The sequence below is a fragment of the Trichoplusia ni genome, chromosome 4 (genome assembly GCF_003590095.1).
Source record: "Trichoplusia ni isolate ovarian cell line Hi5 chromosome 4, tn1, whole genome shotgun sequence".
Taxonomy (NCBI): domain Eukaryota; kingdom Metazoa; phylum Arthropoda; class Insecta; order Lepidoptera; family Noctuidae; genus Trichoplusia; species Trichoplusia ni.
Window position 1 is genome coordinate 15,614,347 of NC_039481.1, and position 26,683 is coordinate 15,641,029.

Consider the following 26,683-nt stretch of genomic DNA (forward strand, 5'->3'; position numbering starts at 1 on the left):
AATTTCCGGACGTACGCAGGTCCTATATTTGCCACTCTTCATTTTACGAACAGGAAAGACTGTCCGTTACTGATGCAAATTGTCCAATAGCATGTTAAGAATAAAATAATAGATATGGTGTAAATGTACTGTAATGAAAGATGGATTAAACGCCAGTATAAGTTTGGTTAATCCGCTGCTCCTAAAATACATATAATCGTGTATCCCTGAATCTGATTATGAACACTGGTTACCATGGTAACCGAGAGTAACGAACTTGTAAATAAATAGTAAGATATCCCTAAGTAAATAATATTTATTAAATATGTTTAGAGGTGATAATCCACACTCCTTAAGCTATGAACAGCAAGCTAAGTTTATTCAAGATCGCATAACTAATGTTGAAAAGAACTTTGGGGACCTTTGTGTCGCTTTTGGTGACTATGCGAGAAAGACAGCAAGGTGAGGCCAACCGATGATTCTCCAAATCTAATGAAGTTTTAATGAAGAACCTATTTCTTTTTATAATGGAATAGCTTAGGCTAAATTATATGCTAAATTAAAAATCAAATGATACGCCAGACATCACCTTAATGTTATGGAATTGTTACAGATTAAGAGATATGGGTGATGAGCTCGTTAAAGTTTTAAAAGATTACGCAAATAATGAGATCGTTAACAAATCATTAAGTAGCGGCCTAGAAAACCTATCCACGACTTTAACAGCGCTCGAAGAGTATCGTAACTGCGAAGTACAACGACTGGAGGCGAAGGTACCTCTCACATGACATGTGTAGCTGCTTAAATTTTACGCAACCACAAAAAAAGAGTTAGGTACCTATCAATCTAGTCTCCCATTTCTATATTAAATTTACATTCTTTCCCAGGTAATTGGAGAATTATGCCAATACGAAACGATTTGCAAACATGCCAGGGAAGAGTTAAAGCACACAATGAACGTACGTGAGAAAGAGCTAGCACGCAAGAAAGTACTCGACAAAGCCAGGGAGAGGCAACCTTTTAACAGGCAGCAAGTTGTACGTTGTGTATTTACCTACTTACTTAGATGAATATAACCGCAATGCGCTACGACTAAACCTTGTACAAAGATTCGCGTTACACTGCCTGTGACCTGAATACGTTGCTTTGTTAGGCTTAGTAAATAACGTTGCATAAAAGATTTTCGAATGAGGTTTCAGTATTTGTTTTACAAAACTGTAGCTGTTTTTACCAAAATTATTGATGCTAGGTCAGGCTATGGGTATTTACTTCCGTAGGTTTAATTGCATAGGCAATATCAACCTCAAATCGATGGTGACAAAAAACTTAAAAACTAGCATAACTGTACACAGTAACGGCTGTATTCATTCATTATTTATTTTTTAGACATATGCTGAATCTGAATTACTGAAGGCGTCGGCAGAAATGTCGAGAACTGCCAAGGGTCTCAGTGAGCAGACGGAGTTTTTCGAACGACGCAAGCTGCAACAACTAAAGACTCTGCTTTCGGACTTTGTTATGATCGAAATGACGTTCCACGCGAAGGCAGTGGAACTGCTTACAGTTGCTCATCAACAAATAAACGACATTAACGATAAATCCGATCTGGAGGTGAGTTTTTTGTCTGGCATGCCAACATAAGAGTAGGTAAAATAAAACTAACTACATTATTTTTAATCAGGTACAAAGCATTGCAAAATCATATCAATCTTGTTAGATATCTAAAAAATTCCCTCTAAGTAATATTTTTTTCTTTTTTGTTAAGCGTTTGAACACAGGTCTTTCGGATAACGAGGATCAAACGGTAAATATTGCTTAACGTGTTGAATAAATGTAAGTGTGAGTATTAATAATGATAATCTAAACACAGAACTTCAAGCGAAAGTTGCGCTCGCCAGAGAAACAAGTAAATCCAGGAATGTCTGCCAGGTCTTCATCCTTAGCTTCGCTTATGAACCAGCACTCTCCCACCAACGATGAGGACTCTGCGGTTAGCATGACTTCAGTACCCAACTATTTATTAACATTAGTGTACTAACACTTTCATAATCATAATTTAAAAAACACACTGTACCTGCTCAGAGAATATTTATATTAAGAGACATGACCACACGTCAAACTTCGGGCGGGACGGTGCCTTTTTCAAACGGTCTGTTCTGCTATCCCACTTTGTCACTTTGTGTAACGTACTCTTTGTTTGTACTTTTGCCAGCAACAAACGATAAGTTTCAAAGGCATACCAATCTGGCGTTAAATTTACTGACACGACTATGATTGTTTGACTAGAAAACCAGCTACTAAAGACAGCTTTTGACAAGAAGAACGACGGGTGATAAATTCGTTTTAAATCCACAACGCAAAAATGTGTCCGTCTGCTCGCGGCATCATAGCTCTCGAACCGATTGAGCGATTTCAACTTAGTTGGTTTTGTATTAAAGATAAATAATATAATGTGTTCTAAGACGTGTTTGATAAAAATAAATCAGATATTTTATCATTTTAAGGTCTCCTCCAAATAATGTTTACCGTATGATAAACTTTTATTTAATTAAGCGCACGAATATTACGTGCTACTTCATCTAAAACTACATAGTAGAAACGAATGTAGCCGTGTTATACGCACGATTTTTCATTGCAGAGCTTGCGTAAATTAAAGTCTCCTGAAAAATATGTTAATGCGGGAATAACAAGATCCGGCTCGTTATCAGCTCTCATGAATAATTCACCAACAAAAGATGAAGACGAGACTTCGGTAACGTATCTAAGTCTACATAATTTTTATATGTAATAAAGGTAGTATTTATTTCGTTTCTATAGCATTATACTCGTAGGTGTGATAATAAAATCTCCTTTTATATCAGGATTCGGAAGAGACTGAGGACGGAGATTCGTCAGAAGAAACAGAGTCACGTTAATCTACGAATACAGTGTTGTTTTAGCTTTCATTTTATAATAATAAAATAGGTAAAATAAAACGCTTGATGAATATGAATTCTTTTATTTATAACCGTTGATAGGTACTTTATTATCTTCGAAGCACTGCAAAATATTTAAAACGTCTAGCCATAACTATTAATTTTATAATAATAGTAAATACACACAAATTCTAGTTTGTACATTTTCATAATATTTGAGCATAAGATTTTGATATAGGTAGGTTCTTACTTAAATTTTAGCTTCGTTTGGGTATCTTAGGGAGGCGAACTTATATGTATACGATCGTGAATGTATAAGGCCACATGCAACTGGCTTAACTTCTAAACGAATATCTGGTCAAATATAATATTACCGTATAATATTAGGGTTCATAAATAATTCCTTGCCTTACTTCAATAAACAGAGTCGCATGTGAAATCGTAATGCCTTTGGTGTACCTATCACGGCCATTACCTTACGGCGTGACGTGCACGCGATATTGCGCGCCCTGTACCAAAAGGTACCAAGCACTAAAAGTACCGATCAATATCCACCCTCATGACTTAACCATTGTTGATCTAATAACAAAAACATCAATGTAATATAACACAATTTAATTACAAAATAATCAATCGTACAAATTGCGCAAACACAGATACATTCACTGTGATAGTAAAATCTTACAAGAAACCAATTTGTCTGATCACTCCATATTGCTTTGCATATAATTTGATATTCACTTTCCATAGATTAAACAACTACTAGCGTACTATGTAACAGAAAGAATCACTTCTAATATCTCAAATCCATTCAGTAGTTCCAACCGTATTTGAACAAATTCACGAACTTCATGCCTCTATGTCTATTTTACTGTTATATCTATTACATTTAAAGGCTTGTGTCACATGATATATCTTATGTGTAAACTAACCAGTCTAAGTAACAAGTAGTGAATACAGTAACACCAGACACCATTTACTTTACATAATTACTTAGTATGCATTTTGTTCCATGATCATGACCACACAGTAATCTCATTTCAGATGTTACTGAGGCAATTACATCTAATTATGTATGTAAATGCCAGCCAAGTGTTACATGTATTTATACCATAATTAACATTGTTTACTTAACACTCCAAAATTAATAATTAATTGGTGTTACACTCCATTTCAATTAATGTTATTATTGCCTACATTTCTTATGTGGAGTGAATACAAGGATTCTCCCCTCTCCTGCCATTTCACTTATGTTTAAATAATATTACCTTATCTATAGTGGGTGGTTCACATACATAACATTCAAATACATGAGCCACATAAACATTTAGCCCCTATGGAGTGACTTCACCTATATATCTTTATTTATATGCTTCTATTTACTTTGACATTAAATGGTAAAAATGACATGATTCAGGCACAAAACAATGTGGTGTGATAGTTACTTCTAGAAACACTGCCACTTGCAGTGTCACTACTTCTCATTTTCAACACCAGCTTGTGTCATGAGGTCAGTGATGTTTTTCTCCAGTTCATCGACACGGGTGCCCATCTCATCTATTCGGTTTATGATTTGGTCTGACATACTTTGAAATTTATCTTGCATATTTTGTAAGAGAGACTGTACCTGCAACAAGAAGAAAATAAACAAGTAAAGACATTATATAACAATGATCTTCTATGTGTAGAATCTTATTTTGGTTATGTTGGATTTTTGTCCCAAAAGACCATTGTTAAGAACCATGAATTTATCTTCTTATCAGAAAGTTTCGGATTTTACACAACCTTACGTTATTTTGCGACTTTCATGTGTTATTTATATAATTTTATTCAGAAAGAAATAAAATGAGATATGGTAAAAAAATATTATCTTAGGTACAATACAAAGGTTATGAAATTTTGTTTATTTATTGGATTTCTCATTAGCACATTACACCGAAAATAACCTCAGCTATAAACAAAGTAGTATTTTATTGCGACGTATAAAATCTAGGCTCATAAAAAATAAACAACCATGAAAGTGTATCTTCATGAAAGGGGAAACTTACGTATTGTGTCACCTCCTGCATGTTCTTAGGATCGTTCCCCGGGGAAGTATACGTACTTTCCACGTCAGTTGTTGCGGTTTCTGTATTTTGTTCTGCCATTGCTTATTAATTCTTCTCTTAGACGAAGTAAAACTCAATTTTTCTAATCGATACTTCCACAGTTTACGTAAATTTTACCAACAATATTTTATAACACTCGTGCTTACACCGCGAAATTCTCGCAATAAGTGACGGTGCTGAGCCCAACTTAAATAAAAATTCAACTTCTACCAAAGTTGTACTAAAACATTGCCTAGCGAATTGATTGACAAAACAAAATGACATGAAACATTCAGAACTTCATACCCAGAACAATGATGAATCTTTGCATAACATGAAATTCTTAACGTTTCTGACAAAATGTATATAGCCCTTTCTTTCTTTTAATATCAGTTTAAAAAGGATAGCATGAAATAAAAATAAAACATAAGTCGCTTTAAGTTTAAAATATTGTATAGCTCGATATGAAATGCTTCACGCAAAGTGCTGGGAATGGAAAAATAGTCGGGGCAAAGACAATTATTCTCTCCCCGTCACTGTTCTGACGTCTGTCATTGTCAAATGATCATTGCAGTTTGACAGTCCGATTGAGACCGATTGTCAAATTTGATTGCACGAATATCGTTGTCCTATTTCTTTTATTTGTAACCGGTAGTTTAACATAAATCGCAGTCTAATTAAATGAACATTTTAAGTATTGTAGTATAATGCAGCCGTTGTCAATAAACTCTAAAACTGATGTTCAAATCGACATAAACCAAGTAAGAATCGATATTCTACATGGCATTCGTGAATGCACAGATCGGGGTCTCACGCAGACTGCTAAATGGCTAGCTGAGCTAAATTATTCTTTGAAAGACCACAAGATAGTGTATGAAACTCCTCCGAATGCTTATGATGATGGGATATCACCGGAAGAAAAGGAAGCGTATACATTAGCCAAAAGTTACTTTGATTGTCAAGAATATGACAGAGCTGCCCATTTCCTAGACAACTGTACTAGTCCTAAGTGTATATTCCTTCACAAATACTCCCACTATATGTCGAGTGAAAAGAAACGATTAGACAATGCTACAGATGTAGGTTCGGAGAACACCGAGTCTACACAAGTTTTATTGGATTTATTATCATACTTTAAGGTAAGATATAAAAATGTTTTATATATTATAGTTGTTTTAAATTAAATTTTACTTAATAATTGACATACTTAATGTGATCTGCTTATCGGGATCTTGTATAAAGAATGTGTTAATCATTACCTGTAGGCTAATCGCAATAATCTGGATGGATACTTGCTGTACCTGGAAGGGGTGGTTCTGAAGAAATTAGATCTAAGAAGTCAGGCAGTGACAGTGCTGCAGGCAGCAGTGGCAGCTGCTCCTACTCTATGGGCAGCTTGGGTGGAACTGGCCGGATTAGCCAATGAGTATGAGGCACTGGACTCCCTGCAACTGCCAAAGCATTGGATGATGTACTTCTTTGCAGCTCATGCCTTTGTTGAACTGAAGTTGTCAGAGCAAGCTTTAGAAGCATACATGGTGTTGGTTACAGCAGGCTTTGAGAAGAGTAATTATGTGACTGCTCAAATGGCTATAGCCCATCATGATAGGAGAGGTGAGTAACCCTTGTATACTAGTACAAAAAGTTTAAAAGAAGAAAATAAGTTACTGCAGGAAAAATAATGGCTAACTTACCAAATTTCAACATATTTTATTTGCATTGTTTGTTTCCCTACCGATTTTTTAATGATGAAACTGTTTTCATTTTCAGATGTGGATTCATCATTGGCCTTATTTCGAGAACTGTATGTAAATGACCCATACAGACTTGATAACTGGGATGTATACTCTCATCTCCTTTACTTGAAAGAGAAAAGAATGGAATTAGCCAACTTGGCTCAAAGAGCTGTGTCTATAGACAAATATAGAGTGGAAACTTGTTGTGTTATTGGTAAATATCCATAGTATTAAAACTAATGTTATAAATGCCAAGTTATTGAGACTGTCTATAGCAAAAACACATAACTGGGCCCATTTTTGCATGTTGCTGTATATTACTGCCACAAAAAAAACATTACAGAAATATTTTTTTTATATTTTCAGGTAACTACTACAGTTTGAGAAGTGAACATCAAAAGGCAGTAATATACTTTCAGAGAGCTTTATCTTTAGACCCTCAGTACTTATCAGCATGGATCCTCATGGGACACGAATTCATTGAGCTGCAGAACTCAAATGCAGCTATTCAATGTTACAGACAGGCTATAGGTAAAAATGACATTGTTTTTCTTCAAATAATTTTGAAAGAATAAGTTTCTTTTGATTTACTCATTTCTAAGGCCCTTAAGGCTAATCCACTTGTTTTGAGTGATCATAAATAATAAGTAACAAAAAAAAGATTTCATCTGGAAAAATCATTTACAAACTAATATTATGTTCAGGGATGCGCAAGGTTGATGACGCGCTCCAACAAGCGCCTACTCGAATAAATGGACTATTGTTCATGCATGATCATTTTCAGATGTTAATAGAAACGACTATCGCGCGTGGAATGGACTCGGCCAAGCTTACGAAATATTGGGATTGAATGGTTACTGCATATATTACTACTCAAGAGCGGCTCAACTTAAACCCGATGATTCTAGGATGTTAGTGTCTTTGGGAGAAGCCTATGAGAAGATGGACAAAATACCGAATGCACTGAAATGTTACTACAAAGCTCATAGTACTGGTGATATCGAAGGAATGGCCTTGTTCAAACTAGCTAAGTACGTTTTTTAAAACCCAATATCTGTCCTTTTTATAACTTAAAATTAAATACCTATTAGTGAATTTTACCTACTTTTTTTGGAAAAACAAGATTGTTTAAATTCAAAGTAACGATATACATTTTTTTTATAATTTTCCTCAACATTTATTTCAGGTTGTACGAGAAATCGAATATGCCTAACAGTGCTGCGGCGGCGTACACGGCAGCTTGCCAAGACCCCGCCAACGCCGGCAGTAAGGAGCTACCTGCGGCACAGCGGTACTTAGCACAATACTACCTGAGGTTCTCGTTACTGGACCATGCCGCACATTACGCTTATAAGTGCCTGGAGCATGAAAGTGTAAGTATTTTACTGAATTATGAATTAAATAAAGATTTTGTCGTTTTGACAAATGAGCAGTTTGGCGATTGTCGGGCGTGTCTCTTAAATGAAAAAAATATTTATTTATTTATTTTATAAACATATATTATTATGTCTACAATGCACCCCATTAATCTTATAATACTAACTTTTAGCTATTGTTTATTTCCAGACTAAAGAGGCAGGTAAAAACATACTTAAAACAATATCAGAGAAGCGATCTTCTTCGACATCATCACAACCATCTACGGAGGACTTACCAGAGGCCATTAAAAATGTGTCTACTGTGTCCATATCCCACGACACGCCCAAGACGCCCCTGCCCAGCCCTAACGTGACGCCTGACAACTTCTCCACGCCAGTGTTCACAAGGAAAAACAGTAAATACAAAATGTGACATACAATATCAAAGAAATGTAAAATGTGAGAGGTTGACTGATAGTGTAAGGGTATCAATATCACTTGTAAAAATGTACAATTCAATAAAGATTATCAAAAGATTGTCTGGTGTTTTATTACTATTGCTGCAGATGCTGAATGTCTCTTGACTACTCTATTTCATCACGATTGACCTGAGTTGTATGTAATTTCATCATTAACTTACTTAACTTACGATACATTTACCACGTAAAAAGGATATTATTAAAACACAGATTTATAAAAAAATAATAGTGATTATTTTATTTATACAATTAACAGATCTTAGTGCTCAAATAGTAAAAAAAAACAATTATATTAAGAACTAAATAAATAGGAGAGTGCATTGATTAGAAAATAAAATTGTTCAAGTTAGCTCCTTGCAAATAAAAAATAAAACTGATTATAATCACAGATGAAGCACAAAATTTGAGAGCTCATTTTCTAATTGTCTAATTAATTTTACGTGTGCTACTGATTTCATTAAAAAATATAGAGTATATCATAGTTATTCCTGACTAAGAATGTTCAGTACAATTTTGTCAAGCAAAATGTTAAAATATTAAATAACATTAAAAATAACTTACATTCCATGTGGTGAAATTACAAAAAGTCAACAATATAACTCGATAAAACGTGAGTGGTAAAATTCATTACATGCAAGACTTTTGGGTCACATTCTTAATGAGCAACGGTTACATGGACGAAAAATATTTACTATTACTCATATTCAATTGTTTTCAAAATATAGATCTTACTTACATATACCCAATAATCTTATAACCTTTATCTTACATATTTTGTTAATTTTTTGTACCATTCCATACAATTCCAAACTATTCTATCAAATAAGGCCAGTGACCTATCTATTACTTGCATGGCAGGTATCACTTAGTCACTGGCTGACTCACTGAACAAAATTTATGCGGACATATTCAAGAAAGCTGTACAGTTCTATAAAATACTAGTAGATCAGACAACGTCGCCTGTGGGTTATCGCCGTGACATATCTATTTAAATGTTTCAAATGTGTTGATCACGGAACTGTTAAACGTGACTTATACAAACTATGATCTATTTGTTTGGTAGAAATAGTCTGACTACACGTAAACTGTACAGTTCCCGTAAACTTTACTAACATATTAAGACACACAAGGCACCGGATTAAGATCGAACTTGTTGAGGAATTTTGTTCGTATTAACAACATCATATTACTTTAAATGTTAGTGTAAACTGTAAATAGCTTCGTCGTCAACTGGTCATTTCATTAAAATACTATCTAAATAATTTAGAATAAAGCTAAAACCAGAGTCTTCATCAATATTTCATATTTATACACATTAAATTATTATTCAATTTCATTATCAACATATTTGAATACTATTAATTTACGTTGAGATAATTTTATTAGTAATTGTAAATATTGAAAACTTTAAGGCATTATGAGGCACTCAATTTTACAACCATAACAAGCGTGTTGCACGGTGGTAGCCATGAAGTGATATCGCTTAAGACACAGTAAAACCCCGATTTACGTCTTCAATTTTAGTAATATCAATACTAATGTTTCTCCTTATGTATTATACCGAGCCTACCTAACAATGTTGCGTATACTCGAAGTGTTACTGTATCCCCACAATGGCAAAACATTTATAAATTATTCAACTACTATACAATTGTTCAATAACATAAAATTTGTAGCTTTGTTTGTGCTTTTTGTTACGTAGTTTGTTCTTTGACATCACACTTAGTTCTTACGTTTCCACGACCAATCAGAGGAATGGATTCTTGGAATTTACAAAACCGCCGTTGTTTGTTGGCTGCTGAAAAACATGATAACAAGATAAATACTAGGAATTATCGTAATAAACATCGTTTTGGGATGATCACGCGATCACGTAGCGACCGGGCCGACTTGAAATGTAGCCTTTAGTTTTATAATTCCATAAGAGTTTATACTATTTAGTCTAAATAAATTGAATAGCACGCATTTGTGCAGGAACTTGAGACTCCAATAACATGAAATCTGTTATCTCTCCATATCACAATACCCAATTTTAACAACGCAGTCAATACTTATCAGGATTTATGGAACTTTTTCATTTCTGGGATTACCAAATTGCCAAAATTATCAGGCCATAATAGGCTCGCAACAATTTTTAGCTACATACAATATTTTTGGACTTATATCAAACAGTTAGTCATTGTTTCCTTTATGTTTCAGTTGATAACACTATCAAAATAGTTCGCAAATGAAACAATATACTGATACAACAAGTATATTATTCATATCCGAAACTGTACCAAACAATGAATATATACCAGGATATGTAACATAGAACCCATTATTAATCCATTAAGCACACAATGATGTATTATGCAGATAGAACTGCATAGATAATTATAGAAGACAAAAGGTTACGAGGTCCAAAAAGTAATAGTTGATTCTATGCCAAGTGGTTCAATGTGGCAACTACAAATAAGATGCAAGAACATGCTTCATTTAATGATGCACTTAGTAAAGTACATCCAAATGGTTACAGCTACTTAATTCAGTTGCTAAATGAAGCTTGTCTCGACAAACACATTCAAGGACACATCTAAATTCAATTTGTAGTATGCTAATCGAATCATAATCTGTATTTCATTTGTAGCTTTTAGATGACTAATGTAAATATCTTTTTTTTCAATAGCAAACATGTTTTTAATTTGTTTACATATTTTGAATATGAAATAATACTTTTTTTTTGTTTTTGGATGTAGATATAACAAATCAAAGATGATATTACATGTTTATTTTTTTCTGGTTACCTATTATATCTAAATAGGTATTTTGATTTTATTTAAATAGAGATATCTTACCATAAAAGGGTTGACTGGTACAGTAGTAGTGTTGGTGCTCCATCCTCCATTGAAAAAAGGATTTTTATTTGCAAACAGATCATTGGTTGTGGTACTTTGGAATGGATTTTTATTATTTACAATATTTTCCTCTGAAAAAAGGTTGAACAAAATCATTAAAGTAGGTATAAATTTTATCATATTAGAGATAGAGATAGGTGTGTTAGGAAGTAAGTAGGACAGAAAAATAGTTAAGTCTACAATTACTCACCCATGTGTTTCATGTTTTGCTGTCGTAGAGCCAGATCTAAATCTGCCAGGGCTGCATAACGGTCATCTGTTGAAACCACAACACCATTACAAATTATGGTAATAACATCAAGATCCACATAAAAAATGTTTGTAATTATCTATTTACACTATAAATACTTACTTGCAGGCTGAGCTGGAGGGCTAAAAGCATTAAATGCTTGTGAGGTCATGGACGGAGATGAGAAATTATTATTCATACTACTGTTGAACTGACTACTATTGTATATATTTGCCGTCGAGAAATCAACAGGAAAACTGAAAAGTTAAACAATTTATATTATTATACACAAATAGTTTTGTTGATAAAATTTTGCTCATAATTAGTAGGAAAACTCACTCAGGTACTGGGGCTGGCACAGCAGCAGGTACTGGCGCGACGTTGACGGTGTTCATGAGAGGCTGGCTGGTCACTGGCTGAGGTCTGTAGGTGATGTTGTTGGTGGCTGGCACCAAATTGTTCACAACTTTCGCAGTTTGGACAACTGTGTTGTTGTTCACAACATTTTTCGACGTTTGCGGCGAAATCGATATCAAAGGAGTCGAGCCAGATGCGTTATTTCCGGTCTTAACCTTAGGCTTGTTTTTTATAGAACTGCCATTGACAGGAGGGTTACTGTTTGCGGCCGAATCCAAGTAATAACGCTTCTTCTCGTATTTGTCTGACATGAAGTCTTTGACGCTTTGTTCATCGGTAAAATTCACACTTTCACCCTCATAAAGGCCTAACCATACCCGCCTGCAGTAGTCGTTCCCTCTCGCTTTTATAAATTCTATTTCTTCCGGCGTGAAAGTGGCCATGGATATGGACTTCACTCGATGAGGTGGTGTAAGGCCACGCCTGAAATGTAATACAACTATCTGTTTGTTGATCTTATTCATTTAGACAATAGCAGAATAACGTAGAAACAATACTCACAACATTCCCGAACATTTCGAACACACGAAGGAACCGATCGTAGTGTTTACGTATGTAGGTCCTCTTTGGTTGCAGTCTAAACAATATTTGTTCCCATTTAGTGAAATAAGTTCACGTAAAATTTCTAAATTTTTATCGTCCTGCTTGCGACGATTTGCAGCCATTTTTATAACCTATGTGTGGGTAATGTTTTATTTATACAGACAGAATGCGAAGCTACACAACTGAGTTTGTGTGAGTGCTTGTCTGCTTATTGAAAGTACGGTGCAGCACAATACAATTACAAATTTAACTGTGCTGGTGAAGGCGTCGCTTCCATAGCTGTCAGTTCATAGAAAACTGTCAAGTTGACAATCATTGTGTACGACTGAATCGTTAGTTCCTTTTTTCACCACTAGCTCGGAAGGCCGAATATTGTAAAACTATTTAAGAATGTTGACACCATCGTTTAATTAAAAATTGCATAAAACAATAGTGCTGTTGTATTTGTAAACGGTATAAAAATTTACTCCGTTCTTTAAAACATGACGTCGTTTCTTTGTCTTACACCTGTCAGATTGATAATGTTACTGCAATAAAAAAAATTGCTAAGTTTTGACGCGACAGATAATAAAAATAAACACTGCGAAGGTACGGATACTTCTACATTGCGATCCTAATAATTATTAATAATAGAATGAGTACACCGTTACCGTGCAAACTAGCATAATAAGAGGTATTTTGTAAAATTAACAATTAGGAATCAATAAAAAAATATATAATTTGAAATTCTTATATTTTTAACAAAAGTTTTGGATAAATCACTTCCTTTTTCTTTTTTGTTAGCAATCCTGGAACCGAATTGTAAAGCTCTTTTTGGTAGAACAGCAGCTTCAATTAGTCCTAGATTATAGGCAACTAACCTTAGTGTAAGTTTATCTCCAATACCCATATTTAAATCTTCACTAGGAAAACATCTGTAGGTAAAACAAACATGGACATAACTTTAATCATTTAATTGTATTTATATGGATAAGCATGAAAATCATTTCTTACCTCAACCATGGTTTTAATTGCAATACATAACTTGTAAAGTTTTCATCCAAGTAAGGCATTCTAGGCTGCCTGCCATGATCACATATGACTCTATTATCTCTGGCTAAGTTCCTGAAAGAGATTCTGTTCCAATCTAGTTGTAATTCTTTGCTGAGTCCTTGCCAGCCTTGGCGCTTATAAGCATTTCGGTGTCTGATGTAGCCACCAAATAATTCATCAGCTCCAGACCCAACTAATAAAACCTGAAATCATATACAGTCAATTTTATATTATAGCAGCCATAAATAATCCTTATCGAACTTTTTAGAAGCTATTGTCAAGTACCTACCCTGCTGGTAGAAGTGTCTTTGTGGTCTTGGCCCCTTGCAGCAAACCATAGTGCAGTACCTAGACTTTCATCCAGGATAGTTTGCCGTGGATATACTAGATCTCCTATTGTAATTGCTTGATGCTCTGCTGTTTCGTCTTTAGGTATATTTACTTCTCTAAAGACCCATTTCCTGTAACCAATTTTTTTTAAACCATATCAACTTTTTATTCCATAAGATAGATTCATGAAATATTTTAGGAGTTATTGTAAATTAACCTTGACTCTTTACTACCTCTCTGGACATAATTTTTGTAGTTCTTCTAATGATTGCCTTCCAGTCAGCCTATCAGGAACATCATAGGTACCATTGTCATCTTTTTTAAATGCAACATTTATGAGGTCAATGCTTTGTTCCTTAGGCAAGTATTTATCAGCTAGTACAGCTAATATTGTGCAATCTAGGCCTCCAGAGAACAACACACCCACTGTGCAATGATTGCAGCTTTCTTCTTCAATTAAATTATTCCTTAAACACTTTTTACACTTGTTTGGTTGTCTATTTAAGCGTAACTTAATGCTCTGTTCAAGTAGCTCCGTTACTTTTAGAACTGTATCCCTTATGACAGCATGTTGTAATAGTTTCTTCATTGCTGTTACTTTACATTTACTTTGTTGAGAAACATTGATAATGTAATTGACTAATTCATCCTGAAAATAAACAATTTTAAATATTTGTAATGATGGTAGTACTCACCATCATTACAAATATTGTCCTACTAATGAAAACTAATGAAATTTAAAAATTCCCATACAGACCTCTTCAGGGAAACTTTCATCCTTAAGTTGAAATATAAATTCATCATCAGGTAGGCTTTGTTTTTTCTGAAGATCATTCAACCATTCTTCAATACTTAATTCTACAGTGGAATATAAATCATGATCCCAAGCACACAATTTAATTGTATGTGTTTTTAAATCCAATATGTGTATGTGTGTGGCAGGTACTTCCACACATTCATATTCCCTGCCCAAAACATTACTAATAATTATGGAACTTTCATTTTTATGAAACAAGAGCGAAGTCCTTCCAATTTTATCACGGGTGAAATATATCTTTTGACTTATCTTGTCATAGAATATTATTGCAAATGGTCCTTTTAGTGTTTTTAGTTCCTTGATAATAAAGTCCTCTGAAGGATCCTTCTGTAAATAAATTTATTTTATTAGTGGTTATGTTGAAAAAGTATAAAACCAAAATAAGTTAGGTTAGTTATCTTACAGTTCTGTTACAAAGTTTGTCCATTATTGTTTGAGTATCACTGACAGTAAAATCCCACGTTTCGTCAAAGATATCTCCATTATACAATAGGAGTCCTTGTTCGTTGTCTACTGGCTGTGGAGTCAGCTTGAGCCCTTGCATCCACAGTACCGCGCCACAAAAGAAGGCGCTTATTCCATCACCTAAACTTATTTCTAAGGATTTTTGACAATCTGGCCCTCTGTTTTTAATTCGATCCAATACCCGGCTATCCTGGAATAAAATGTTTTAAGTTAAAGTAAGTTTAAGTCTGTGACATATATAAGTTACAAGTTTTTGTAAACAAAATCTAATTTTTTTACCCCGGAATCGAAGTCAACCCTTATACCAGTAACCACTGTGCAATAGGGTAGTAAATTAACCTATATATTTTAGTATATTTTTTATGTAAGTATTATACCTTAGTTGAAGCAGTGTTTGAGAAACATATTTGACAAAATATTCCACACATAGTTACGATTATTTTCTTCGAACTACTTTTATCAGCCTTAACCACCGTAAATAATATCAATAAATTAGGCTTCATGAAAACGTCAAAACCTGGTTAAGTATTGCCTTTTTTTTTTTAATTATGAATATAAAGTTCGATTCCACAGTCACGATTTTGCGTGTAAGATTCCAGATTCTAATCTGATCCATCTAAGTTTTTGCCCTATGCTATCGATTAACCTGCTTTAATTTACTTTTTTTATTTATTTTATTACCCACTTATATGTAATTTTGCCGAAATAAAATAATTTTATTCATAGTTGGAAAAACGTTACTTATCTGTGAATTGTTTTTGTTTAACATTAATGACAGGAATAGCGTCGACGTCGTGTGTCAAAAACTGAACCAATAACAACGGAATTTAGAAATATTATATTTTGAATTCTGTAACTACATTTCTATTGAGAGTATATTTATAGATATTATGCTATTTGATTAACATCAATCATGACTTCCACTGAAAAAGACGCAGAGAAAAGTGATCAACCAGACGAGAATCCGCCGGAAAATGCCGAAGACGAGAAAGCTGTCCTCGATGAGTATATTTATAACCTAGAATCTAGAGTAAAGCAGAAATCTGAGTTGAGAAATCAGAATTTGAACTGTGTACGTCCACCCGATAATTATTTTTCGAAATTAGATTCTGGGTTAAAGAAGAACACAACATTTGTGAAAAAATTGAAGTCCTTTAGTGCGACACAAATAGATACTCTCTTAAAGGATTTCAATGCTCTGAACTTGACAAAATACATATCAGAAGTTGCAGCAGCGATTGCTGAAGCTAAACTCAAGATGTCTGATATTGCAGCTGCTATAAATTTATGTTCAGCACTGCACCGGACATATGCAGACTTTTCTTCAAATTTCTTTGAAAACTGGCAGAAAATTCTAACTTTCAAAGCTACAGATAAAATAACAAATTCTTCTAAATTACGAGTTGACATAAGGTTTTATGCAGAGCTGGTGGCCGTTGGTATATTTACTAATAAGACTGGGCTACCACTACTGGGTAATGTTCTGACAGTTCTGATAAATATGGACAAAGAGGAGCATAATAATATACCAATACTTTTGTCATTTTGCAAACATTGTGGTGAAGATTATGCTGGATTAGTACCAAAGAAAATTAGAGATGCAGCTGAGGTAAAAACATTTTATTATATTTTAAATAATAGTATAATATAATATTCCACAACTTTCACACACACCATATAGACTCAAACCAAGCAAATCTCATAGGCAACTGATAAACATACTGCTACATTTCTAAATACCTACATAACATAGATAAATTACACCCAAACACTGAACAAATGCTCATCACACAAACAATAATTGTCCTGGATGTTAATTTAACCCACAACCTTTGGTATAGTAGTTAGGGCCACTTACCACTTGACCAACAGATCAGTCTAATATTGTATATTTTTAGTGATCTAAATGTTGCTCCTAATATCTGCTTGCTGAAGTTATATGAGATTTTAGGCCTAGACTACTAGCATTTCAGTACATGGAGTACCTAGCCAAGGGAATTAAGTATTTGTGTCTTTTTCAGAAATACAATGTGACTATTCCTAGGAACACATTCTTGCCAGCAGAGAAGCAGACTGCAGTAAGAACTCTTCTGAAGGACTATTTTCTGTCTTTAACAAAACACTTGCTAGCGGAGAGGGCTCAACTGCAGGCTTTACATGCTGCCAACCAAAGGACACTGCATACTAGAGGTGAATTGTCTCAAGAGAGAAAAGACCAGTTGGAGCAACATCAGGTAATTTTCTGAAAGATATTTTTGTTAAATTTTGATTGATTGCCTGTAAAGTTTCCCTATATTAAACCCTTTATTTTTCCTTGTTTAGAAATAAAACCTAGCTGAAAATGTCTTTTTCCAGTGATTTGGGTCTTAACTTGTGATTAAAAAAAACAAGTAGGTTCTTAGATAAAAAAGAATAAACTACATTATAATGTCATTTGAATCCTCTTTCAGGCAACCTACGACAAGTTGCTCACAGGAGCACAGAGCTTTGCAGAAGTGCTAGGAGAAGAGTTGGGAGAAGCCGGTGAGCCTCCCACACTAAGTCTTACAGTGACAGAGACACAGGGTACTGTGACTATTGGAAGCGGTGAAGAGTTCACCTTGCAGGCCGGTATAGACCCCTGGCAAGATGAAGACACAAGAACATTTTATACTAGCCTGCCTGATCTAAAGGTTTTCATGCCTAACTATCAGTTGAAAGAAGTAGGTATAGCTTATATTTTTTTCTATAAAATTATTATCAGTCTTTAAAAAAAGAAAGTTTAAAACTTGTGACAAGTTTGATAAGATTTTTTTTGTCATATACTCTATTGAAGATATTTTAACTATACAACTTTGCCTGGGGCTTAATAATTTTTTGAAAGAGGCTTTATAAATGTATTTATTTTTCAGACAGTTAAAAGTAAGACTGAAACAGTAACTGAGGAAATGCTAGATGAAGATTTGAAAGAGGATGAACTGAGTGACAGTGAAGCACCCCCCACTGTTCCTGACATGGATCAAGAAGAGGCTCAGCCATCCAATGTTTCAAACAAGTTAGTATAATGTTAACCAAAAACCGTAAAATTTTATAGGATGAAATATTATTGTAGTTAAAGGGTTTTTCAAATTTATGGTTATCATAAATCTGAAATAAAAACTACTTTTCAACAAAACACTTTTTAAACAATAGGATTTTCAGTATTTCATTGTTATTTTTTTTTACAGGTATGCTCTCGACGCATTTTTGAATGAACTGCCGAATTGTATCAATCGAGAATTGATTGATAATGCAGCAGTTGATTTTGTTTTGAATCTCAATACAAAGAATAACAGAAAGAAACTAACAAGGGTCCTCTTCAGTGTTGCCAGAACTAGACTGGATTTGTTGCCATTTTACTCAAGGTTTGCAGCTATACTGTACCCAGTGTTACCAGATGTGTGTGTAGATTTGTGTCAAATGCTGAAACAGGACTTTAAGTATCATGTCAGAAAAAAGGATCAGATTAACATCGAATCTAAGGTAATAATTTCACTACAAAACACTGATGCATATTTTAGTATTTACTACCTGATCTATTAAAATAATTTTGACTTTTAACTTTCAGATCAAAGTGGTGCGTTTTATCGGCGAGTTGGTCAAGTTCAGTCTGTACTCGAAAATGGAAGCTTTGTATTGTTTAAAAGTTCTCTTGCATGACTTTAAACATCACCACATTGAAATGGCATGTAATCTCCTCGAGACCTGTGGAAGGTACTTGTACTGCAACCCAGACACACATCAACGCACAATGATATATCTGCAGCAAATGATGAGAAAGAAGGTAACTTAGGCTTCGACTTTTATATAACTAATAGACAGTATCAATATCATTGTCATTAGTTTTGAACTAAATTGTTAATGTATTTTTTTAGACTGTATCAGCGCTAGATTCGCGTTACGTAACGCAAATAGAAAACGCATTTTACTATGTCTGCCCACCTGAAGCTCCGGCTCAACCTAAAGAGGAAGAACCCCCTATGCACCAGTTTATCAGAAAAGTTCTTCATGAAGATCTCCAAAAAAGTAATGAAGAGAAAATACTAAGACTGATGAGAAAATTGAACTGGGATGATCCAGATACGGCAGCTATCGCGATACAGCATCTAGCAGGCGGCTGGAGAGTGAGGGCCAGCGCCAGGAGGGCTTTGGCAAGACTGACAGCAGAATTAGCAGCTTGGCAAGAAAACGTAGCCCCTGCAGTAGTTGACACAATCCTCGAAGAAATCAGGGTCACCATGGAAGACCCTCATCCCAGATACAATCAGAGGAGAATAGCCACGGTTAGATACTTAGGAGAGCTATACAACTATAAGCTGTTAGACTCCCGCGACGTGTTCACAGTTTTATATTCCTTCATAACATTCGGCGTTACAAATGACCACAGTAATGTTTCTCCCCTTGATCCACCAGACAACGTGTTCAGAATTAGACTAGTCTGTGCCCTTCTCGAGACTTGCGGCGCTTATTTCAATAGCGGATCGAGTAAAAAGCGTCTGGATTACTTCTTGACATTCTTTCAAAATTATTACTGGTTCAAACATTCTGACCCACATTGGACTGACGATAATATGTTTCCGATTTATGTAAAATACATTTATCAAGAATGTTTAACTACTCTGAGACCCAAGCTAACGATGTTTAACAGTTGGCAAGAATGTAAGGACGCAATAGAAGAATTGCGACAGACTTTATATCCAGAGCTTGGTGAAGAAGATAATGACAATGAAGATCTGGGTGACGACAGTGTGAATGAAGGATTGGACACTATAATTGAGACTGATGATGAGACAGACAATCCTCAGCTGCCTGAAGAAAGTTCTGATGAAGAGCCCATTACAGAAAATACTGGAAATGATGACGGCGATGTTCCTCAAAATGACGACATTACTATTGAACCCAGAAGACCTGCTCCAAAACCCGTAAGTAAACTCCCTATAATCGTAAATTTTTGAGGTGCAATACTAACAGTCTTCATGTTATAGGTGGAAGATGTTGAATTTGAATCGGCATTTGAGAAGATGGTTATGGAGAATATTGCTGAGAGACAGCGCGAGACTAGACCGCAGCAGCGAGACATAGCCGTCCCAATGACCTGCCGCCAAACTACCAAAAAGACGTATGAACAACTGCTGGTATGCATTTTTACATCTATAATGACTAAAGTAATCTTTTTGTATAAGTACTAAAAAATAAACAGCTTTTACAGCAAGGTAAAGAAGACGTGGAATTTGTGCTAATGGTGAGGAAAGGTACTAAACCTCAGTACAAGTCATTCAATGCCCCGCCTGAGCTCGCCAGCAATCTACAGCAGCAAGCTTTGGCAGATAAACAAGAAATGGAGAGAATGAAACTGTATGTACTTACCTACTACTTGCTTAATAATGATTTAATTTAGTTTACTCTTTAAGAATGAAAACTCATTGCTTTATAAATATTTTAGGCTGACTTTAAATATCTCGGAGAGGCAAGAAGAGGAAGAATATAGCGCAGAGAGTGGAGGAGGATCAGGCGGTAGCGGCAATCCGAACCGTGGCCAACATGTCCGTCAAAAGTACCAACACCCAAAAGGAGCTCCCGATGCAGACCTTATATTTGGCCCGAAAAAATTTAAATAACACATGGCCCCCGTAGAAGAGTAGACAGGGGAACTTTTAAAGATTCCGTATCAATACCTGCTACTTTTCTGAAGACGGTGTAAATTATAATGATGATTAGTGAGGAACTTGTTAAACGTAATTTGTATGTTAAAAATATATTTCTTGAAAATAAATTAGAGATTTTTAAAGGGCTTGTCTTTTGTACTCCGAGTTTTGTCCCAGTTTTCGTTTATTATGCGAGGATACCCTCGCTTACAATTTTATAACACGTTGATAAAGAATGTGGGAATTCAAGCATAATATTGTGTGTCATGTGCGAAATAGTAAAGATAGAAAATAGGAAAAAAAAATACCAGTTCGCTGAAAATGTATAACATACCAATAAGCACGTTGGCAACACTGTCTTATTACAAAAGGTAAGGCAAAAATTGTCTTTGATCTTGTCAAAGTCAGAGAAACTTCAAATCAAACTGTCAAAAAAGCTTGTACCGGTCGCTAAAAGGCGGTATTTATTTACTGTTTTGGATTATTCATAGTAAGAGTTTCAGTGATTATTCCATGATTATTACACTCAAGATTTATTATATTCAAATAGTGCAGTCGTCTTAAGTCATTTTAGTGAAGTATTGATATTACCAACGCTTGATAACCTAACTGCACGATCACGATGGCAGACGACGACTTTAGTAAATTACTGCAACAAGCGGAGCAGTTAACGACAGAAATTGAAGGTAATGAAGAGTTGCCGAGGGTCGAACGTTCCTTGGGACAAGTATTAGAGGCATCTCAAGAACTGTATTCACGAGTTATTCAGTCAGGAGCGAACGACATCCAAGCGTAAGTATACTATGTTAGTTTTTCGGAATAAACGCTTTGTAACCTTGTAATTACCCTTAAATTATTAATTTCTTCGTTTTGTGTTTCAGGCATCTCTTATTCGGATCCAAAGGAATTGATTTGCAACAAATTTCTCAGAAACTTGAAACTTTAAGTTCTAAACGTACTTTCGAGCCTCTACAGCCTATAGCAGACTCTGATATAGAGAGCTTCCTCAGAAATGAAAGGGAAAATGCCATTTTATCACTTATTGATGAGGTTAACAAAAATGTAAGTATGATTTTGGGTTATTTTCATGTAAAACCTAATACTTTCGTTTTTTAACAAATTAAAAGATCTTATTTATTAAGTAAACATCACTGGCAGCTAATTTAATACTTTTAATTGATAGGCTCAACCAATTCATTATCATCATCATCATCATCATCAAGCCATATTCATCGAAATCTCTCTTGCAATGTTTTTCAAACTCTCAAGCTTCAGAAAATAGTAGTCTTCTCTTTGTTTAAGTCATATTTTTTTTTATTCTAGTCCTTACAAACAACTGAAGATCAAAAATGGGAGCACATGTTATCAGAATGGAACAGAGAAAAGATTAAGCTTATGAATGCTATGATTGGTCCTTCACAAAACTGGCTTGATCTAAAGCGAAACCCTGAGCCGCCAAGCATTGCTGATGCACCCAAGAAGTTTGGACATTCTATGCTGGACAACATAGAAGCAGCTTATGCCAGACAAGTGCAACAGTATAATAAGCTGGTATTCCAGGGCTCTAAGTCTAGAACAGCCTTACATTTGAAGTTTGCACAAGTTGCTGACGAATTTAATGATTTGGTGAGTTAATTATACACATAGCCAGTTTGCAATATTACCTGTGTATTTTTAACTTGGGTTCAAGCTTGGTGTTTATGTCCCTTCTAATTCTTAATACTTATTGATTTCAACATTATTCTATTTCAATTTAAAAGTGTTCTATTATATATATTATAAAGAAGTTGATTTTTTCTTTATTGTTATTGTGTTTTATTCTTTGCAGAAAGTTAAAGAAATGTGGGAGATCATTAAGACAATGGCCAACATTCCAGCTTTAGTGAGAGATGAAGATCCTTTGAAAGCAAGAGGCAACAGCGCCATACAACAATGCCTTGTTGCTCAAGGAAAGAAATATTTGGAAAAAAGGTATGTTATTGTCTCATATATGTTTTGTAGTTTTATCTTGCCACTTGCAACAGTTATCTAGGGTATTAAGGTATTGTGCAAAATCTAGAAAAATATATCTTGTATTGAATTCCTTCTTTAAAACATTATTCTTTTACTATATAAAAAATTTAGTACATGTTCAATTTCTTCAAACCTATAAATAATCAAGTCAAATTTATATATCGGTAGAAATGTAGCATTTAGTAGAAAACACTGTACAGCTAATTACAAAATTGCTCTTATAGCGGAGGATAGTTGCTCCTTTATACTCATCTCGCTACGCCCAAGTCAACCTTACTTTCTATTCTTAGATACAAACAATACATGAGCGACGTCGTGCGCGCGAACCCTGCGGCCGCCATGCGCGGTGGCGAGCCGGGCACATACCCTCTGGTCCGCGGCTTCGTGGGCCTCCGACTGCAGGGCCAGAACACACAGGTGCTAACTGACGGCGTCATCGATGAGCGCCCGCTGTGGCCGATGGTGTACTACTGCCTTAGAAGTGGCGATGCTAATGCCGCCTTGCATTGTTTGAGGAAAGCTGGGTATGTGATGTTTAAATAAATTGATAAATACGAAAGATGTTTTGTTGCCAACTATGTAATATGGTTTCATCAAATACTGAGTGATTGGTAACATGGCAAGTAGGAATAGATTTATTTTATGGTACAGAAAAATAGTAGACATGTAGGTAATGCATTCAATTTTGATCATTTGTAAGTGTGTTTTATAATTTGTCTTACAGTCGTGATCATGAAGAGTTCATATCTGCTCTTGAGGAGTATATTAAGAGTCCAGAGAAGCCACTTAGTGATAAACTGCAGACTGCCATCAACTTCCAGTACAGGATACAAGTGCGCAACTCCACAGATCCCTACAAGAGAGCCGTAAGTTATCTTGGCTTTATTATTCTGTAACATTGAGTAAAAATCTATATTTAATTTTCAATAGCTTTTGTCCAACACTTCACGTCACTTTTCGTTTTTGCGAAAAAAGTAAAAGGAGAGACCAGTTTTTTTTGGAGTCATGACCCATACCTTATTTTTTTAATTAGATGATTTTTAGCCATTATATCACACAGACTTATTTTTAATTTCTTTTCTAGGTGTATTGCGTCATAGGTTGTTGTGATCTCAGTGATGAGCATTATGAAGTAGCGCGAACAGCCGACGACTACCTCTGGCTCAAACTGTCATTTATCAAGTCACGAGGAAACAACGAGAGTGAAACCTTCTCCTATTCAGACCTACAGAAAATGATTCTTGAGGAATATGGTACGACCCATTACTAAATCACGAAAATATACGGCTGTTTATAGGTTTGATACGGAACTATTAAATATAATATTAACATTGTTTTGTTACAGGTGAAACTCATTATCACGCATATGAGAAACCAGTAGTATACTTCCAAATGCTGACATTGACGGGACAATTTGAACCTGCGATTGAATTTCTGTCAAGGATCCCTAGGTAAGACCTAGGCTATAAGCTCATAGGTACAATCTATGAATTCATTAGGGAACTCAATTGTTTAGTCTTAGATTTTTGACTGCTTGCAGGCAGCAATTGATACAATGTTGATTTTTAGGTTCCAAGTTCATGGTGTGCACATGGCTTTGGCTCTTCACGATGTCTATATGTTAGGCACACCACGCAACGTTCAAGCACCATTATGTAAGTTACATTCATAAAGTTATTAGCGAATGAAATTATTAGGTACATACTACTACAATATCCATTATGTAACCTTACTTCTGGTCATTTTTAATTAATTAAATCATATGTTTCTAGTGTCCGTGGATACCGATGATCCGCCACCACTACGTCGTCTAAACTTAGCTAGACTTTTGCTGTTATACGTCAGAAAATTCGAGCTTACAGACCCGTCTGACGCTTTACATTATTACTTCTTTTTAAGGTAAGATAATACTAATTTTGTAAGTTGATAATTACAATTAGCCGAGTGGTTGAGGTCGCCACACCAAACCCACTATGCGTGACGTGTCGCGGGTTAATTCCCTGCGTAGGACAAGCATTTGTGCGATCCATGAATGCTTGTTCGGAGTCTGGATTTGTATGTAAGCCCCCCGCGACACAAGGATTAAATTCCTTACTGCGGGAGTCGTTTAAAAAAAAGAATTAAAGAGCTCTCAAAAAAGGACTCTTGCCGTATTGTTTCTGCAATGACAACAATGCTGCTGGTAGTTCTTAGTTCTAGCACTACATTGCTTTCTTATTACAGAAATCTAAAAGACCCCAGTGGAAAGAATTTGTTCATGTGCTGCTGTACTGATCTCGCCCTTGAGAGTCGTGACTACGATTTGCTCTTCGGTCGCATGGACGCCACGACTGGACTGCGCAGCACTGGACTCTTGGATCAATTCAACAACCCACATATTGATAGTAAAGTAAGTTATTAAGATACTTGAAGAAAATCGTAAATTAGTTGCGTGTTTAAGATATATGAGATATGATTGTTGTTATTATAAAAATATTATATTTTCAGGTAATTGCTTTGAATGTAGCAGAACAGTTAGTAAACAAAGGACTGTTTGAAGATGCCATAACTATGTATGATATTGCTGGGGTAAGTTGTTTTCTATACAATGCATTTCACAATATATTTTTTTGTTTCAAATCTCCTTTCAAATTCTCTTATAGTATCAGAGTTTGACTATTTGGAGTTTGTAGTAAGTTGCCTTATAAAAGTAAGCGCTAATGTTGTAATGTTTGCCGCAGAACTTAGAGAAGGTCCTGGAGTTGTTCTGCGTGCTGCTGGCGCAGGTGGTGAACAGCGGCGGCGGCGCGGGCGGGCTGCGCCAGCGCCTGGCGCTGCTGGCCGAGCACGTCGCGCGGCGGCTGCGCTCCCCCGCGCCCGCGCCGCTGCCCGCCGCGCTGCTCGAGGCTTACACCAAGCTCTGCAAGCTCATGACCTTCTTCGACCAGTTCCACAGCGAGAACTATGAAGGTGCACTTGAGGTAAACAGAATACGTTTTGTACTGTGTTTCTAATTGACTTAAACCTCCTAAGGGTTAAATTCAATGAACAAATAAATGAGCATTCCCACTACATGATCCCCTTGCATACTCCGCAGACGCTCCGCGAGTGCGAGCTGGTCCCGCTGAGCGCGGGCGAGCTGGAGGCGCGCGTGGCGGCGGCGCGCGCGGCCCGCGGCGAGCTGCTGCGCGCGCTGCCCGCCGTGCTGCGCGCCACGTGCAGCATCCTGCTGGCGCAGCGCCAGCGCCTGCGCGGCGCCGCGCACGCGCAGCCACGACCCGCGCAGAACAACAAGGTACTCATTAAAATAAAACGTTACTACCTTCAATTTTAGCAACATTTAATTATCCTTTCGTGACCAGACTGTTAGGTTGTTCCTAGAAAACTTTTGACTCGCATAATTCGTATCAAAAATTGTTATGCTGAGTTCTCTATTTTTTTTATATATTCTCTTATAGTAATATAATAATCCAATTTTCATTCTCTCTTCCTATCTCCTCACAGCCTGATTGTTTATTAGATCCTTTTAACTACGACTTAAATATGACTTTTTCTTTCCTATTTGCAGCAAGTGGAATGGTTGCGTGAACAAGCCGAAGTATTAAATACATTCGCGGGTAACATCGCATACAGAATGCCCGGCGATACCTACAGCCAGCTAGCACAAATGCAAATACTGATGCACTGATATGTATTGTGAGAGAAACTTTGTTAATTACGTAAAGAAATATTTTTAGTATTAAT

At 35.6% G+C, this 26,683-nt stretch overlaps 7 protein-coding genes across 13 annotated transcripts; 4 read left to right on the forward strand and 3 right to left on the reverse strand.

Annotated features, from left to right (window-relative positions):
• The first annotated feature begins 112 nt into the window (after positions 1-112).
• LOC113493207 (protein FAM92A) lies at positions 113-2,967 on the forward strand. Its single transcript, XM_026871067.1, has 7 exons — positions 113-441; positions 593-752; positions 867-1,016; positions 1,366-1,590; positions 1,850-1,969; positions 2,618-2,731; positions 2,841-2,967. The coding sequence occupies exons 1-7, from the start codon at positions 305-307 to the stop codon at positions 2,892-2,894; spliced, it is 960 nt and encodes a 319-aa protein (XP_026726868.1). The 5' UTR covers positions 113-304; the 3' UTR covers positions 2,895-2,967.
• Positions 2,967-5,322, reverse strand: LOC113493208 (heat shock factor-binding protein 1). Its single transcript, XM_026871068.1, has 2 exons — positions 4,943-5,322; positions 2,967-4,521 (listed from the first exon to the last, which is right to left on the reverse strand). Exons 1-2 carry the CDS (start codon positions 5,039-5,041, stop codon positions 4,369-4,371), a joined length of 252 nt encoding a protein of 83 aa, XP_026726869.1. The 5' UTR covers positions 5,042-5,322; the 3' UTR covers positions 2,967-4,368.
• A 227-nt stretch (positions 5,323-5,549) lies between these two features.
• Positions 5,550-8,612, forward strand: LOC113493206 (cell division cycle protein 23 homolog). The gene is made up of 7 exons (XM_026871066.1): positions 5,550-6,120; positions 6,247-6,595; positions 6,752-6,931; positions 7,084-7,248; positions 7,502-7,748; positions 7,904-8,090; positions 8,284-8,612. The coding sequence occupies exons 1-7, from the start codon at positions 5,689-5,691 to the stop codon at positions 8,506-8,508; spliced, it is 1,785 nt and encodes a 594-aa protein (XP_026726867.1). The 5' UTR covers positions 5,550-5,688; the 3' UTR covers positions 8,509-8,612.
• Positions 8,613-9,194: 582 nt separating this feature from the next.
• On the reverse strand, positions 9,195-13,160 carry LOC113493209 (arf-GAP domain and FG repeat-containing protein 1). 6 transcript variants are annotated; one of them, XM_026871072.1, is made up of 6 exons: positions 12,599-13,160; positions 12,020-12,520; positions 11,804-11,937; positions 11,642-11,716; positions 11,392-11,522; positions 9,195-10,352 (listed from the first exon to the last, which is right to left on the reverse strand). In XM_026871072.1, the coding sequence occupies exons 1-6, from the start codon at positions 12,760-12,762 to the stop codon at positions 10,302-10,304; spliced, it is 1,056 nt and encodes a 351-aa protein (XP_026726873.1). In that variant the 5' UTR covers positions 12,763-13,160; the 3' UTR covers positions 9,195-10,301. The 6 variants fall into 6 exon arrangements, with proteins under 6 accessions (XP_026726873.1, XP_026726871.1, XP_026726870.1 ...); XM_026871070.1 differs by having other exon boundaries at positions 9,195-10,349; positions 11,642-11,725; XM_026871069.1 differs by having other exon boundaries at positions 11,642-11,725.
• On the reverse strand, positions 12,879-15,960 carry LOC113493143 (asparagine synthetase domain-containing protein CG17486). The gene is made up of 8 exons (XM_026870966.1): positions 15,662-15,960; positions 15,223-15,474; positions 14,760-15,146; positions 14,236-14,651; positions 13,962-14,133; positions 13,634-13,875; positions 13,355-13,554; positions 12,879-12,937 (listed from the first exon to the last, which is right to left on the reverse strand). Exons 1-8 carry the CDS (start codon positions 15,785-15,787, stop codon positions 12,879-12,881), a joined length of 1,854 nt encoding a protein of 617 aa, XP_026726767.1. The 5' UTR covers positions 15,788-15,960.
• A 123-nt stretch (positions 15,961-16,083) lies between these two features.
• LOC113493211 (regulator of nonsense transcripts 2) lies at positions 16,084-21,092 on the forward strand. Of its 2 annotated transcripts, none has more exons than XM_026871075.1 (10): positions 16,084-16,893; positions 17,306-17,518; positions 17,735-17,986; positions 18,176-18,318; positions 18,491-18,785; positions 18,871-19,086; positions 19,178-20,224; positions 20,288-20,437; positions 20,503-20,657; positions 20,746-21,092. In XM_026871075.1, the coding sequence occupies exons 1-10, from the start codon at positions 16,198-16,200 to the stop codon at positions 20,918-20,920; spliced, it is 3,342 nt and encodes a 1,113-aa protein (XP_026726876.1). In that variant the 5' UTR covers positions 16,084-16,197; the 3' UTR covers positions 20,921-21,092. The 2 variants fall into 2 exon arrangements, with proteins under 2 accessions (XP_026726876.1, XP_026726877.1); XM_026871076.1 differs by having other exon boundaries at positions 20,512-20,657.
• A 249-nt stretch (positions 21,093-21,341) lies between these two features.
• LOC113493212 (nuclear pore complex protein Nup93-like) lies at positions 21,342-26,682 on the forward strand. Its single transcript, XM_026871078.1, has 15 exons — positions 21,342-21,739; positions 21,829-22,009; positions 22,271-22,573; positions 22,776-22,918; positions 23,251-23,484; positions 23,685-23,826; positions 24,045-24,213; positions 24,306-24,411; positions 24,530-24,615; positions 24,733-24,859; positions 25,184-25,349; positions 25,448-25,528; positions 25,681-25,920; positions 26,037-26,234; positions 26,508-26,682. Exons 1-15 carry the CDS (start codon positions 21,570-21,572, stop codon positions 26,625-26,627), a joined length of 2,466 nt encoding a protein of 821 aa, XP_026726879.1. The 5' UTR covers positions 21,342-21,569; the 3' UTR covers positions 26,628-26,682.
• Position 26,683: the final 1 nt, after the last annotated feature.

What these genes read in the sequence shown, in the direction of transcription:
- LOC113493212 (XM_026871078.1), top strand. Translation starts at nt 21,570, where the DNA reads ATGGCAGACGACGACTTTAGTAAATTACTGCAACAAGCGGAGCAGTTA. An exon ending in CATTGTTTGAGGAAAGCTGG is followed by an intron (nt 23,485 to 23,684) that starts GTATGTGATGTT and finishes TTTGTCTTACAG; the next exon opens with TCGTGATCATGAAGAGTTCA. An exon ending in CATTATTACTTCTTTTTAAG is followed by an intron (nt 24,860 to 25,183) that starts GTAAGATAATAC and finishes TTCTTATTACAG; the next exon opens with AAATCTAAAAGACCCCAGTG.
- LOC113493208 (XM_026871068.1), bottom strand. Translation starts at nt 5,041, where the DNA reads ATGGCAGAACAAAATACAGAAACCGCAACAACTGACGTGGAAAGTACG. An exon ending in TGCAGGAGGTGACACAATAC is followed by an intron (nt 4,522 to 4,942) that starts GTAAGTTTCCCC and finishes TTCTTGTTGCAG; the next exon opens with GTACAGTCTCTCTTACAAAA.
- LOC113493207 (XM_026871067.1), top strand. Translation starts at nt 305, where the DNA reads ATGTTTAGAGGTGATAATCCACACTCCTTAAGCTATGAACAGCAAGCT. An exon ending in ACGATAAATCCGATCTGGAG is followed by an intron (nt 1,591 to 1,849) that starts GTGAGTTTTTTG and finishes ATCTAAACACAG; the next exon opens with AACTTCAAGCGAAAGTTGCG. An exon ending in AAGATGAAGACGAGACTTCG is followed by an intron (nt 2,732 to 2,840) that starts GTAACGTATCTA and finishes CTTTTATATCAG; the next exon opens with GATTCGGAAGAGACTGAGGA.
- LOC113493143 (XM_026870966.1), bottom strand. Translation starts at nt 15,787, where the DNA reads ATGAAGCCTAATTTATTGATATTATTTACGGTGGTTAAGGCTGATAAA. An exon ending in CAAACACTGCTTCAACTAAG is followed by an intron (nt 15,475 to 15,661) that starts GTATAATACTTA and finishes ATTTTATTCCAG; the next exon opens with GATAGCCGGGTATTGGATCG. An exon ending in TATAAGAATTTCAAATTATA is followed by an intron (nt 12,938 to 13,354) that starts TATTTTTTTATT and finishes TCAACTTGACAG; the next exon opens with TTTTCTATGAACTGACAGCT.
- LOC113493211 (XM_026871075.1), top strand. Translation starts at nt 16,198, where the DNA reads ATGACTTCCACTGAAAAAGACGCAGAGAAAAGTGATCAACCAGACGAG. An exon ending in AAATTAGAGATGCAGCTGAG is followed by an intron (nt 16,894 to 17,305) that starts GTAAAAACATTT and finishes TGTCTTTTTCAG; the next exon opens with AAATACAATGTGACTATTCC. An exon ending in AGACGTATGAACAACTGCTG is followed by an intron (nt 20,438 to 20,502) that starts GTATGCATTTTT and finishes AAAAATAAACAG; the next exon opens with CTTTTACAGCAAGGTAAAGA.
- LOC113493206 (XM_026871066.1), top strand. Translation starts at nt 5,689, where the DNA reads ATGCAGCCGTTGTCAATAAACTCTAAAACTGATGTTCAAATCGACATA. An exon ending in AGCCCATCATGATAGGAGAG is followed by an intron (nt 6,596 to 6,751) that starts GTGAGTAACCCT and finishes TTTCATTTTCAG; the next exon opens with ATGTGGATTCATCATTGGCC. An exon ending in GCCTTGTTCAAACTAGCTAA is followed by an intron (nt 7,749 to 7,903) that starts GTACGTTTTTTA and finishes CATTTATTTCAG; the next exon opens with GTTGTACGAGAAATCGAATA.
- LOC113493209 (XM_026871069.1), bottom strand. Translation starts at nt 12,762, where the DNA reads ATGGCTGCAAATCGTCGCAAGCAGGACGATAAAAATTTAGAAATTTTA. An exon ending in GTGCCAGCCCCAGTACCTGA is followed by an intron (nt 11,938 to 12,019) that starts GTGAGTTTTCCT and finishes TTAACTTTTCAG; the next exon opens with TTTTCCTGTTGATTTCTCGA. An exon ending in CCCTCCAGCTCAGCCTGCAA is followed by an intron (nt 11,726 to 11,803) that starts GTAAGTATTTAT and finishes TAATTTGTAATG; the next exon opens with GTGTTGTGGTTTCAACAGAT.